Source organism: Chaetodon auriga, chromosome 19 (genome assembly GCF_051107435.1).
Source record: "Chaetodon auriga isolate fChaAug3 chromosome 19, fChaAug3.hap1, whole genome shotgun sequence".
Lineage (NCBI taxonomy): Eukaryota > Metazoa > Chordata > Actinopteri > Chaetodontiformes > Chaetodontidae > Chaetodon > Chaetodon auriga.
Window position 1 is genome coordinate 8,932,079 of NC_135092.1, and position 14,881 is coordinate 8,946,959.

A 14,881-nucleotide genomic window follows, 5' to 3' on the forward strand; every position below is an offset into this window, starting at 1 on the left:
TCAAAACTAACACTCTATGCGCTCACACGTGTGTGATAAGTGAATTTTGAAATATCGTAAAAGCGTATGACATTTAAGATATGGTGCCGTTACGATGCTATGTAAGATCAACATAAACTCTTTAAGCCTATGCAAATATTACAGTGATGGCATTCATTTATATGTACATACATGCCATATGTGATAGTAGATATAAAGTATAGTACTATACTATATATAAGTATGCTAGCAGTAATTCCGTTATTTATTCATTCATTCAAAACTACAGATGTGTAAAATGACAATGCTGCCTTTCTCAGTGCATGGCATGGATTATATTAAACCATGATGACCTTCATAAATGACTAGGCAGTTGCAGACGGGCCAACCTTTCCTTCCAGGCATTTGACCACATTATGCAAATGCTCAGGCATCCGCACCTGCAGCACCTGCATGCAAATCAAAACGTCTCTCTATGGAGATATCAAAGCCGTATGAAGTTGCTCCCTGAGCGCAAAACAGCGCGTCAGCACAGGTCGTACGTCAAACCTGAGCGTATTTTCCTCGTCGAGCCAAAGTGGCGCATGCTCTATGCGCACAGTCACCTGGGACCTGTTGCTCAGCTGCGGCTGTTACTGCATTGTGAGAACGCCTGCTTCAGATTTAAGGAATGCTTCTCTTTTTCCTTCATCGTTATGGACATAAATGATGCGCTCCAGACGTGCCACGTTATGACCATCTTATAACGGAGCCGGATGAAAACACTAAAACAAAAAGCGGAGAGCGCAAGTCACTTTAATCTCAGTCGGCTTAACCAACCAACACACCTGTAAGTAACTTCATGCTTTGTCTTTCACCCATTGCTTAAATTAGTTAGGCTTTGGCAGACAATTATAAGAATGACTGTATAGCAGACTCTATAGCAAAATATTATAAGTTCATGCTGTTTGGGCTACATATGGCTATTAGGCAGTTTCCCAGATGTAACAGTCAATACTTTGCATGAAGTGGAATTGGATCATTAAAAGCTGAATAAAAAATCAGTGATGCTGTCAGAAGAAAAGAAAAAGAATTGATATGGATCGTCCAATGCCCTGATCGAATACTCTATTGAATCCGAGGGCAAAATAACAGGGCTGTGTTTACCTGACTTTTAGCTAAGGACAGAGGGAGCAAATGCACTTTGTTGCATATTAGATGTTCCAACCTGTGTCTACAGGGGCCGTGTGCCTACTGGCAGGTAGGTACTGGATGATGCTCTGAGTGTGTAGACAAGCACAGATAATAACCCTCACTGGACCATCACCAAGGAGACAGAAACTCCAGAGGGCTGCCTGCAGTGTTAGCTATATCTAAATATATCAAAAAAAATCTACTAGCTAGACCAACACCGCTGCAGTGGTCTAAGGTCTGCCGGGGGGGAGGTGGAATGGGGCAGGATTTTTTTCTCCGTTCTGATTATCTAAGCAAACAAGTCATTTCTCCTTTATGTATTGTTTTTTTTAGGCGTTTCTGACTTGTACACAACAGGCAATGGGCAGATGCTGCAAATGCAACGGGAGACTGCTGTGCATGTGCCTGCTGCCTTGCATGATGACCGGCCACCTTCTGATTTATGTCATGGTGTCCATATTCGTCACCATCTCCTACACCCCTCCGAAAATAATCATCCACTATATCGCTCCGGGGAGTTCTGTTAACTCGTCCGTATTGGCCTCTCATCCACTTAGCCCTTTCTGGAACCTTCGTCTGGAGGACAGCGCACTGTGGAACCAGCTGCAGCATGCTTGGGACCGTCAGCACAATCCGATACTGCGAGGAAACAAGACGGGGATACTGGGGAATACAAAAATTAAGCTTTTAACAGAAATTGAAGATGAATGCCTTTCTGACTGCATGTCAGGCAAGTGTTCAGTCCCTCGTATGCATGATTTAAACAGCTTGCCGGAACAAATGAAGACATTTGTCTGGTCAATGCACTGCAGGGAGTATCCCCTTCTTATCAATCAGCCTGGTATGTGTAGGAGGAACAATGGTAGCTTTGGTCTGGATTCTCCCATGCTCCTCATGGCCATCAAGTCTCAAGTGGGGAACTTTGAAAACAGGCAGGCTATCCGTGAAACGTGGGGACGCAGTGGGCTGATGAGGGGGGAATTCAATAAGAAAGGTGGATTAGTGCGCACAGTGTTCCTACTTGGAAGACAGGACTCCAGCACAGGTCCTCACCCAGACCTCAAAAATCTCCTGGAGCTTGAGAACCAAAAATACGGGGACATCCTGCAGTGGGATTTCAGAGACACTTTCTTTAACTTAACCCTAAAGGACCTGCTGTTCTGGCAGTGGCTCCAGCAATACTGCCCCACTGCTCTCTTTGTGTTCAAAGGGGATGATGATGTCTTTGTTCGAACAGGTGCCCTGCTGGATTACCTGCACAGGCAGTGGGAGGAGCACAACCTGTGGAGAGCCTACACAAATGAATCTGACATGGATTTCAATTTGTTTGTGGGGGATGTGATTAGTAACGCGATGCCAAACCGTGAGCCATCCACTAAATACTACATACCAGAACGTTTCTACAAAGGCGGCTACCCACCGTACGCTGGTGGAGGAGGGGTTGTGTATTCAGGCTCACTTGCATTACGGTTGAAAGAGGTGTCTGAGAGGGTGCGCCTCTTCCCAATAGACGATGTGTATCTGGGCATGTGCCTGCACAGACTCGGGCTCTCTCCAAGCCACCACCCAGGTTTTTTAACATTTGATCTCCCAGGGACAGACAGGAGCAATCCCTGTTCTTACAAGTCTGTCCTGCTCGTTCACAGACGGAGTCCCAAAGAGATGCTGACACTATGGAAGCAGCTCCAGAATCTGCCAGGTCAATGCTGAGGCTCATTTGCCTGCCAAATAGGATTCATGGAGTACCACCACACTCATTTGGAAAACATGTGCATCTTTGTGACTGCGTCTTCATGTTAAGCTGGCAGTGCCCGATGACGGTCACATGCAATGCACTGTACCTCCCTCCAAAGCTCCAAAGAGTTACCTAACACTGAGGAGGAGACTGATCTACCTCAAAGGGTACTGTTATTATGAGGGCATTACACAGTAAGGGCACGTGCATTGTACTTTTTATGGCTATGTATTTGTACCCTTTCAATGTAAAAGTTTTATTTTACTACATTTGAAAGAAAATATGATATCTTGCATGTTGTTTTCTAATGTTGGAAGAGAGTGCTTTAGGTATGATGGTGATGCGTTCACTGGGGAACATTCATTCTGCTCTCTCTTGTTTTTTTAAGTCAGCAGATCAGACTAAGAATACATATTTAATGTCTCACAACTCCAAAATGTAACTGATCCTGATGAAATTGGTAGTTCTCATGCACAGTCTTTCATTACTTAAATAATGATGATTATTCATAGCAGCGCTTGACTTTTACAGTGGTTATCATTTAGCCATTAGGGTGCAGGGTACGGAGGTATGTCTGATTTTGGAACAATAAAAGTGAAATCATTTTTTAATGTAGAACATGTTGCTGTTTTAAAAAGGGGGGCTGAGATATTACATTTCTTTTCCTTGTTGTTACTGAAGTCAAAACTCTGCAATGATTGATTTTTGTCTTATCTATTATAGATTTTAAGTCATGAGTCTGGTTGGCAGGTAGCTGCGTCATGCTACAGTACACCAACGAAATCCACAGGTGTATATGTAGCATTAAAAAAAAGAGTGTTTGATACTCTACAGTCATTTTTGGAGGCGAAGGTTGCTCAGGAAATTATTAATTGTGTTACCATTAACAAGGCAACAATTTCTATATTAACTATATTTACCAGAAATAAAAGAAAATGATGAAATGAATGTGCTTTGCGTCTGTTGTAGCCAGACAAAGTTACAATGAAACAATGGAAACCGCAAGAAGCAGACAGACCAGGAGGAGGAGGGAAATGAGACCCCAGGAGATGATTCCCCTCCAGGGAGAAGGAAACTCTTGCAGAAGGTGCCACTGTGTCCACACTGAGGACTTTTAAACAAAACAGTAATTCTTAAATTACAAAGGTGAAATATATTGAGAAAACAAGTACTTCTCTTCTCTTCTCTTCTCTTCTCTTCTCTTCTCTTCTCTTCTCTTCTCTTCTCTTCTCTTCTCTTCTCTTCTCTTGATTGTGTTAAAGTCTGTTCTTGTCTGGTCTCTGTCATTGATCTTTGGTACTAATAGGGAGACAGTGGTTTCAGAGTAATGCGGTTGCAGAAGAAGATTAGCTAAGGACCATAAGCTGAGCTGCTGGGCACTAATAAGGAAATGGGGAGATGGAGATAAGGTGAACTAAATTTTGATGTAATTTTAATTGAATTTAACGGCAAACCACATGCCAGAGCTGCTTTGAACAGTACTACTAATAGTGGCGGTACTGCTACAGCTTTGAGTTTTCCTCATACTAAAGGTAGTGTTTCTCTCTTTGTACCTGGATGAAATGGTCGAATAAAATCCCAACTAGCATCAAGTAAAGGGAGATAACACTGGATGTAAGTCAATATGATTACAGAAATTGGGTTAAATGGGCCCTTTAATTTAATGAATTTGAATGACATCTAGTGTTAAACTGCTGCAAATGCAGGAGAGTTCCTGAAAACACCAGAAGGGCCAAGTGACGTCAGTTCGCCATAATAACAGCTCCACCCAGTGGAGAGTTGTGGTAACGACAGGAAAGTTCCTGAAGATTCTGGCCCTCCTCCACTTAGAATATAAAAGCTGGGCCAGTCCCACCGCTGAGACAGAAAGCAACACAAGCAACACAGAAGAGAACAGACACTTTAACAGTGTTTCATCCCACAACAAGAGGACTCGACACTGAACACGCGCTGAAGATGCTGTGCTCTCGTGGATTCCAGCCTGCCCTCAGTCCATTCATGGACGTCCACGGGCCTGTACGCACACTGTGGCCAGAGGTCAAACCTCTGCTCTACCAGCAGGATCTACTGCAGAGAAACCTGCAGGAGCTGTGCAGCAGTCTGGAGCTGATGAACAAACTTCAGCACAGGATCCTGGAGGAGACGGAGCCTTTCCAAAGCAGCGAGGCCGGACGACCGCTCTCCTACCAGCTGGAGAAACAGGGAGAGCCCTTTGGCCTGACCCTGAACGCCCAAGGCTTTTCCCCAGAGGAGCTGTCTGTCAGGCAGGTGGGCAGGAAGCTGAGAGTCAGCGGGAAGACAGAGAAGAAGCAGGAGGACGAGAAAGGCCTCTACTCATACAGACGGCAGGAGTTCAGACGGGAGTTTGATCTGCCTGAAGGGCTGAACCCTGAAGACGTCGCCTGCTACCTGGCTCCAGACGGGAAGCTCCACATCCAGGAGGCCAAAGCTCCACGTGTCGAGGAGGCTGAGAGAGAGCTGACTGTCGAGAGGAGCTCGGAGGAGAAAACACAGCAGCAGAGTGTGTGTTCACAGACGGAGGACAGCAGCACAGAGACAGACAGCAGCACACAGGACACACCTGAAAACATGGACTCTGCTTCTGACAATGTATTTTAATGTCATTTATACAAGTGTTAAATGAAGATCATATGTGCTTTTTGTGTGGCTGAATATGATAAATAAATATGTTATAAATTGAAAATATGTTTTTCTGTCATTTTTAAAAATTGATATTCTTTTAGCTCATATTTTGGTTTGGAAAAAAATTCAAACACACACTCAAAAGGTGCTATAAATAACTTTACAGGTCCAACACGACTTCTAGTTTTGGCTATTTGTGAAAGTTTGTCACAGCTCTCCGCTGATCGGTGACGTCACCAGACTGATCCTGTTTGTTCACGATGTGCGTGTTTCAAAGAGCCGGAAGAAAAAATTGTAGCTACAGAAAAAAAGACAGTTTGCAAAACTGGAGTGAAATCAGTGTGTGATTAAAATTCACAAAGGTGACAAATCCCAGAACTACTAAAGATATCCCTCACGTACGCACTAATGTTGGCAGTTTCAGGTTTTATGCACCTTTAAATGAACAGCAAACTGTCATCAGACTCAAGTCCTGTATCCCCCCCCCAGCTTCACTATCTGATGAATCTTGTGATTCTTGCAGCTGTTTTCATTAATTTCTTGTTTATTCTGTAGTTGTGTTGTTCCTGTTTGCTCATTGTGTTCTTGTGCAGAATCTTGGGTCTCTCTTGGAAAATGGAGCTTAACCTCAACCTGATTAAAGATTAAATAAAAACACTGCTGTTAATACAGATGTTGGAATTCAAAACATGACTAATTATCTCAATCATATGAAACTTTGCAGGAAGTAAGGAGAAATATATTACAGTAAATACAAAATTACATCCTATCATGACAGTAAGTACAAAGTTATAGAATAATTGTCTTTTCACCAAAAACATAATATATAATATTATTATATATACAGAATATAATTTAGAATTAATTCTGATTCAAACAACGTTAAAAGGTCAAACACTAAGAAGTTTCCTTTCTGCCATTTATGACCTGATTTATACCTGACAAGACATGTGGCAAAAAATAAATGACAACAAAAAACACTGTATGTTTCAATACATTTATTAATCATTGTTCAACAATTAAAAAAGCTTACATGATCTTCATTTCACACTTGTATGAAACAAATATTTAAAATACATTGTCAGAAGCAGAGTCCATGTTTTCAGGTGTGTCCTGTGTGCTGCTGTCTGTCTCTGTGCTGCTGTCCTCTGTCTGTGAACACACACTCTGCTGCTGTGTTTTCTCCTCCGAGCTCCTCTCGACAGTCAGCTCTCTCTCAGCCTCCTCCACACGTGGAGCTTTGGCCTCCTGGATGTGGAGCTTCCCGTCTGGAGCCAGGTAGCAGGCGACGTCTTCAGGGTTCAGTCCTTCAGGCAGATCGAACTCCCGTCTGAACTCCTGCCGTCTGTATGAGTAGAGGCCTTTCTCGTCCTCCTGCTTCTTCTCTGTCTTCCCGCTGACTCTCAGCTTCCTGCCCACCTGCCTGACAGACAGCTCCTCTGGGGAAAAGCCTTGGGCGTTCAGGGTCAGGCCAAAGGGCTCTCCCTGTTTCTCCAGCTGGTAGGAGAGCGGTCGTCCGGCCTCGCTGCTTTGGAAAGGCTCCGTCTCCTCCAGGATCCTGTGCTGAAGTTTGTCCATCAGCTCCAGACTGCTGCACAGCTCCTGCAGGTTTCTCTGCAGTAGATCCTGCTGGTAGAGCAGAGGTTTGACCTCTGGCCACAGTGTGCGTACAGGCCAGTGGACGTCCATGAATGGACTGAGGGCAGACTGGAATCCATAAGAGCACAGCATCTTCAGCGCGTGTTCAGTGTCGAGTCCTCTTGTTGTGGGATGAAACACTGTTAAAGTGTCTGTTCTCTTCTGTGTTGCTTGTGTTGCTTTCTGTCTCAGCGGTGGGACTGGCCCAGCTTTTATATTCTAAGTGGAGGAGGGCCAGAATCTTCAGGAACTTTGCTGTCGTTACCACAACTCTCCACTGGGTGGAGCTGTTACGGTGGCAAACTGACGTTACCAGAACATTCCTGACTGATCTGGACATTTGCTGTTTGAAATAATGATATGCAAAGAGTCATCAGTACAAATGAAGTGTGTGTGTGTGTGTGTGTGTGTGTGTGTGTGTGTGTGTGTTGGGTTCAAATCAAGCAGTTAAGAAAACACACTTTTTGAAAAATAGGCTTTATGCTATTTCTGTCCAGACTGTCCTCAGGAACTTTTGAATTGGATGATTATTTCTAAAGATCATCTAATCGTGCTGTTTGCTATTCTCCATGTCGTTGTCAGAATCAGCATTACATTGTGTGTTTTTATCTGTGAGTGTGTGTCTCTGTGTTTCTTTTTGTGTAATAAGGTTACATGCCAGAAAAAAATGCACTCTTTCAAAATTGGTTTGAAATGTCAAAGATGGAAGATAAGAAAAGGTTTGTCATTGCTTTCCTGTGACGAGGAGAAAGAACAAAATGGGAATATATGGAATGTAGGAAACAGTAAAACATATCAGTCAAACCATCTTTTTAATAGAGATGTATTTTTTCTTCTTTCTGTTATGACTATGCTGATCAGAACAGACATTTGGTGAATAGCCAGCTACATTCACCCTACCAACAGCTACTAATGAGGGAAAACCTGAATCCATGAGAGGCAGCTCCTTCACTGGATCTTCAGTCTCTTTGACTCCCTTATTATCTTAAGAAATAATAATTCTGCGTGACACTATCTAATGTTCTTCTGCTCTGCACACGGTTTCTTCAACGCTCCACTCTCTTTTACACTTCACTCCACTAGATGGCAGCATTTCCTACCACAAATATTAACCATCAAAATGATCCTTCAAACCTCAGTAACTTTCCTGCTATCTCAGCACATTGCTCCTAGTTATCGTCCCAGTTTTAAAAAAACAAAACAAAATTAATTTGCAAACACAGATCGAAATAGCTTCACTGTGCATCACTACATCACACTATACAGAATTTTCGACTAATGATGTCACTGTTAATTAATTCCTCAATCCATTATATTTTTGTAACACTGGTTTTATTAGTATTATGCACAAAGTGATGATAATGCACTGACTGTCCACGTTACGCCAACAAACAGCATTATTTTAAAGACCTAATTTGAATGCATGGGTGCAAAACTAAGTTACACGACAATAAAATAGCACCTTGTTTATGTTTCAAAAGAGAAATCATTCCCAATGGATTTAACACCAGTCTTGTAATATTATCTGCTAATAATGTACTGTAACTATGACGGAACTGAATTTTATTTATTCACTTGTTAATAGTAGTTTTTGCCTTTCCTCTGACAGTTTTATGTATTTATTTACCCAGAGAGTGCACAGAAGAGATTGATATGGGAGGCTGTGCTGAGAAGTAGGGCACCAACAACAACACAGAGGGCTGGATTTAAACCCAAAGTCTTCTTTTCAACATATTCTATCTTTCAAAAAAAAAAAAAAAAAGACGACAAAGACGGATGATGAAACCTGGACTGGCAAACACGGTGCTTTGCTGCTCGGGGATATTGTGTCAAGGCTGGTGTCAATATTTTTGACACATAAAGAGAATATGTGAGTTTTTGGAGGGGGGAGAGATCCATTTTTTTTTTGTCAGGCGTTCACCTTTGGATGAACTCCCCAAACTGAAGGCAAGATAGAAGTGAGGAGGAGGAGGAGAACGAAAGGTAAGGAAGGATGAGGGGGAGGATGAGGAGGAGAAAGCAAGACTCAGCTTCATGTAAATCATCCGCATTGTTCCCCTAATGCTGCTTGCATGCACAAACACACACACACACATATATATATATATATATATAGATGCTGCCGGGACAGCATCAAACACACACACTCAAACACACACAAAGAGAATCTCGGGCACAAAGTCCCACTTCCTTGTTCCTGTCTTAGTTTGTCTCTCATAGAGATGGTTTTTAATGCGCCATAATCCCCCTCTTTCCCCTGAACACATAAAAGAGATATCCTTCTATCTGTGTAAGTGGTTCTGACGGCCACCGGCTCACCACAAACACACACATAGACACACACACACACACACTGAGCCGCCAGCTCATCAACATGCAGTTATTCCTTTGGCTCTGGATCGCAGGCTGTTAATTGGCTGCCAAGCAGAATGTGTGTGCTTCGGCGTGTGTGTTTGTGTCTGTACTGCAGAGCCGGGGTTGCTTAGAAATTCCCGTCACGTCTCCGAGCCTCGATTAAGACGTTGCTCCAGTTTCGAACAGACAGACATGTGGGGAGGAGGGGAAGAGAGGTGGAGAGGGGGAGAGGATGCAGCAGGGGGGAGAAAGATGAGAGAACGCCAGAGGAGTGGGAAGAGAGAAAGAGAGGTGATGAGGCGGGACTCGGCAAAGGAGGAAAAAAGAAGTGAAGGGCGAGTGGGAGAGAGGTAGCGGAATGCTGCAGTGGTCCTGCAACTGATAACTCTCCTGTACTGCCTTCCTTATCTCTGTTATAGAGTTGCAAAAGAGGAGGTGTTATTCCAGGCATCTACTGTGGCGTCCCAGCAGCAAAAGTCCTGTTCGTTTTCTGCATAGACGACGTTAGCTGACTGGCATTGGTGCACTTCTGAGGCTTGACAAGCTATGAAACTCTCATGGTTCAATGTTCAGTACAAAAAAAAGGAACAAATGAGTTAGAAAATATCTGATTATTTGATAAAAAGTCAGCATTGAAAGTGTGGCCACATGAAACGTGCACCACTGACATTTGGAAATGTAATAAATTAGTTTCAATCAGTTCACTCTCAGATGGTGGTTTTGGATGATGAAACGTGTTGCTTCTGACCTCTCAAAACTGTTTTCCCTCTCTGCGCAATGCTGCCAGATCTCTACTCTGCATCAGTTTTGGCTGAATTCAGCAACTGTGGCGCAGTCAGTGTTTTGATTTTAATTGCAAAAATGAAGCATTCTGAATTTGTTGTCAGTCTGATTCTCTCCCCTGAGCTTTTTCTCCAAAGCAATGGTGACATAAAGGGCAGCGCACACTGCCGGCATATGACAAATAAATTCCCAAATCTACTGTACGTCCTGTATGTTTAAGCGACAAGGCCCTCTAGCAGCCATAGGAAGTATGAGCCATGTCTGTTGGGCGCTAAGGAGGAAGTGCTGCGGTGTTTTAGAGCCACAGAGGGAGGAAACCATGTGGATGAAAGGACTTCAGACTTTAACTCGTGAAACCACTGTTCCAGTTTCCTACCCACAGCTAATGCTGGTTTCTTTTAACCATGACTGTGGCCGTTATTATTGTAACAATGACGGCGAAGGTCTCCTAACCTTAATGAAGACGTCATTTTAGTCCAAACCACAATGTTTCCATAACATTGACCAAGTTGTTTTGTGCCCAAACCCAAACATCAGATCATAAATACTTTTCATATGTAGTGTTTTGTCCTTTAATTTGGAGGACCTGTTGCGTATGACAGATTTCCAGACACCGGCAGCCATTGTTTTCTGTAAGGCTGCACAGTGGTGATGTCAAAACATGTGCCAGCACGTGTCAGAGTGCATCCCTGTCTAATTTCCAAGTGTCAGCATGTGCCAACTCTCAATAAAAAGCTGCACATTGACAGGACTCAGTCCCCAGCTGCCTGTATTGGATGTTTGTGTGTGCAACAGGTGTCAAATGATGCAATGGCTGTTGCATTTTAGACTTGTCCATATTGTAGCATCATCATGTTCCATAAAAATAATAATTAAGAACTTAAAACAGATGCCCTATATTTAAAGTATGCAGTAGACCCTTGTGTTTCTGTGTTAGGAAAAAAAAAAACTTTTTAAATGGGAATTCCAACAGCTTCCAACAGCTCCTCCAACCACGCTACTCTATAAGGGAGAACGACGAAAAGAAAAAAGTTAGCGGAGAGAGTGATGAAGAAAACCACGAGAGGCTTGGTATGACAATTTATGAACAAATAAGACAAAGTGAGCAAAACAACAACACACACACACTCAAAAAAAAAAGACACACACAGTGGCGGGGAGCGAGTGCGATGATAATTTGAAGGTTACAGATTGTGAACTTTCAGTTTATGCCTTAATGAAGCCATGAGAGACTATTCGACGTTTCTAGGTCACACATGTGCAGTGAGGCTCACGATACACAAACCTGCTCTCAGCGGCATGCTGTACACACACATACACAACACAGACGGATTTCACTGCAGATCTTCTGTTATGTAATCATGCCAGAAAGAGCGAGTGAGTGAGTGAGTGAGTGAGAGAGAAGACAGACACCCCAGCCTAATCAGACACACACACACACACACACACACACTTCTCACAGCTGTCTGTCAGACAGTCACTGCGGCCATGTTACTCTTTCCCAGCTGCAGCATCCAAACGACTTGTTGCTGGCAAGTCATCATCAGTATAAATATTGTGATTTCAACCAGAAAGTCTTTATTATTTATGCCTAGTCAGATGGTGACTACAGAAAACAACTGCTCAGTTGCTTTGTAGCACACATAAGGCTTAACGCCTCATGGTACTTGAGCTGACACTCAGCGGCATGAGATCAGCACATGTCTGCAATTCCTTAACCAATGATGTTAAAGCTGGCTATGGGATGAAATGAGAGAAATCAAACAATGCTGTCTTCCCTGACTGGAATCATGTCTTCCATTTTTTACTTTCTGTTCTGCACACCTTCATCGCCCCTGTTACTACAGCAGGCTGTTAGGAGTCTTGTGCTGAAGTGAACAGACCCAAACGGTGTAACTCAGACTCAGAGATGGAGGATATGTAAAAACGGTCAGAGGCGTGCTCAGGAGGGGAAGAAGGCCGGACCAGACCTGCCAGCCACGGCCTGCAGTTAAACACACGATGGACAGGGGACAGGCAGACAGGAGACAGAGGGGAAGGTTTGCCCAAAGGAGGGGAAACTGCAGATCCTGACTCAGGCAGACATACCCCTCATCCCTCCCACAGGGGGTTTGAGGTGGCGAACGCCCAAAGACACACTGACGGACCATGCTGTCACTGGCTAGCTAACTAAGGAATCTTACCTCTGTGTTGCTAAAAACTAAAGATTGATTAATGGTTAGATGTCATGATAGTATTGGTTGAAACTGGTTGGAGTAAGCTTATGTAAGAACATGTCATAGTTCGTTTTACAGGGATTGGATTTTGATACAAGAATACAAAGAGACGGATTTTTTTTCTTTCGCGTTTATTGTTAGAGAGGTGCACAATCTGACCCACTGATGTGATCTAAAAGGGTTAAAAGGACTTTTTTCATTTCAGCTCAACTTTAAAGGTCAGAGAACAGGGTTAATTAAAGAACCTGCTGCTTTCTTTGCTCTTTTGTGAATGCATTCGTGTTCTTTCTCTGATTTGGTGACCTTGATTCTCTCTTATTTTCTATGATAGTAAAAAAGAAAAGTGACACTGCACTTTTGTGTACTCTCTCTCTCTCTGTCTCTGTGAAAGGTTGTGTGTGTCTTACAGTGTGTGTTTATGTGAAGGACCTCGGTCTTAAGTGACCTCAAGGTGCTATCGTGTTTGTTTGATGGAGCATAATTAAATAGGTAAAAGAAACCAGTCTGCTCTCATCGCTATTGATTTGCAGCACACATGCACACACACACACACACACACACACACACACACACACACACACACACACACACACACACACACACACACACGTGCGTACACATGCACACACACACTCACACAAATACCCTAAAGCCCCTGGTCTCTACGAGGAGATGACTGATACTCCCACACCAGCGATCAACAACCTTTCATGTTATAATGGGTTTGTTTAACCTAATCCACATTAGCTCCCGTCCTTCAGCCCCACACCCACAAATTCTTCAGTGTAGCCGTCCAGATCCATACACCAAGCCCTTCACTGCAAAGTGTTTGTTTGATGAAAATCAAACAAATAATCCAACAAAAGGCCCATCCTCCATCCCAAGTGTCTCTTGATCCATGGATCTGAAGCAAAGCCAAACCACAGAGGTGATCTAAACCCGAGGCGAGGATTAATCTTGAAATCACATGAAGAATTTTGCCACAAATTACACTATGACAAGGACTCTAAATAACAAGACGGTCGCAGACAATTTAGCTGAACTGAGCCCTTACTGATTTTGTTCGAATGTTGAGCAGCAGCGCCAAAGTACCTTTCAAGATGCTTAAAAAAAAACATGCTTTTTTACCCATAGTTTAGCGAGGAAGTATCCCTGAATACACATACAAACATATTTATCACATTCACATCTTCCATACCATTTGCATGCAGCATCTGTTTCAGTGGCTTAAAATAAAGCCTGTTGTGATCTTCTTTTCAAAGTGCAGCGTTTCATTTAACAAGAGCGTCACAAACCGCAGCATGTTACTCTGCTCCATGCGTGCCTTTGTTCGCTACATGCATGTGCCTTTGTTCTCCGTAATGTGTTTTGTTTGTCCATGTATCTGTATGACAATGATTAGCTGTGATGGATGCTAGTGACCCAATAATTGTGACAAGGACACAACATTAACACTGAAGCAGGGACAAAGGCTGTGCAGCTGCATAGCCACTGCATTATTCAGGCAGGATGGATGGATGAAGAAAGGGGGAACTAGGGGAGAAAATGGGGAGTGGGCACAAGAGGGGGACAGGAAGGAAGAATGAGATGAGGGAGGGAAAGTGGGGATGGGAGTGGGGCTATGTATGGAGCGATTTATGAATAGAGCTGTGGAGGGAGTGCAGATGGATATACAGTACAGATGGATGGTTGGGAACAGGGGAGGAGTGAAGGTGGATTGGGGATGAGCTAACAAAGAGAGAAGTGGATATGCCTGCAAGTGTGGTGCAGCATGTGAGTGGCACCTGGGAGCCCTTACCTAAAGAATTCAACATAGCAAAAGGTGCCATGTAACTGGACACTTCAAGAGCTTTACCTAAAAACGTATGAACTGTGCAGAGGAATTCCCGACATGAAGTTCATCACTCAGTATGTGTAGAATTCATTGTGTACACGTGCTGTACAAACATAGGCTGATAAGTTTATTTCTAATTCTATGAGCATATTTTCACATACATACACCAATGGCTGGCCAGCACACACACACACACACTGCCGACCCTCCACCCTCGCTGGTATAGGAACTATTAGTGGAAACACCATGGGGACGCATAGATAAAGCCTTTAATTGCCAGAGTACTGATCTATAATCATCGCTGTCTTTTAACAAGGAACAAGACAAACTAGGCCCAGAGGACAGTTTTTTTTTTTTGATTCCACAGCAGGATCTGTTCACGCTAGTCTTCGTGGTGTCACGAAAAATGTGAACTTTTTGTAAAATATCATTTTTAGACTTCAATTTCATGGATTTATTCCCCTGTATAAATAGCCAAAAAGAGACTGTATTTACTCAGTATCTAACTACTGTGTCACCATTTGA

General features: G+C 43.2%; 3 protein-coding genes across 3 annotated transcripts; 2 read left to right on the top strand and 1 right to left on the bottom strand.

The window, feature by feature from the left end:
• Positions 1–352: 352 nt before the first annotated feature.
• LOC143338119 (N-acetyllactosaminide beta-1,3-N-acetylglucosaminyltransferase 2) lies at positions 353–3,793 on the top strand. The gene is made up of 2 exons (XM_076758290.1): positions 353–808; positions 1,486–3,793. The coding sequence occupies exon 2, from the start codon at positions 1,513–1,515 to the stop codon at positions 2,860–2,862; it is 1,350 nt and encodes a 449-aa protein (XP_076614405.1). The 5' UTR covers positions 353–808; positions 1,486–1,512; the 3' UTR covers positions 2,863–3,793.
• Positions 3,794–4,771: 978 nt separating this feature from the next.
• LOC143338368 (heat shock protein 30-like) lies at positions 4,772–5,506 on the top strand. Its single transcript, XM_076758724.1, has one exon. It carries the CDS (start codon positions 4,844–4,846, stop codon positions 5,504–5,506), a length of 663 nt encoding a protein of 220 aa, XP_076614839.1. The 5' UTR covers positions 4,772–4,843.
• Positions 5,507–6,596: 1,090 nt separating this feature from the next.
• Positions 6,597–7,332, bottom strand: LOC143338146 (heat shock protein 30-like). Its single transcript, XM_076758341.1, has one exon. The coding sequence runs from the start codon at positions 7,259–7,261 to the stop codon at positions 6,599–6,601; it is 663 nt and encodes a 220-aa protein (XP_076614456.1). The 5' UTR covers positions 7,262–7,332; the 3' UTR covers positions 6,597–6,598.
• Positions 7,333–14,881: the final 7,549 nt, after the last annotated feature.

Excerpts from the sequence above, each read along its gene's own strand:
- LOC143338119 (XM_076758290.1), top strand. The coding sequence starts at position 1,513 with ATGGGCAGATGCTGCAAATGCAACGGGAGACTGCTGTGCATGTGCCTG.
- LOC143338368 (XM_076758724.1), top strand. The coding sequence starts at position 4,844 with ATGCTGTGCTCTCGTGGATTCCAGCCTGCCCTCAGTCCATTCATGGAC.
- LOC143338146 (XM_076758341.1), bottom strand. The coding sequence starts at position 7,261 with ATGCTGTGCTCTTATGGATTCCAGTCTGCCCTCAGTCCATTCATGGAC.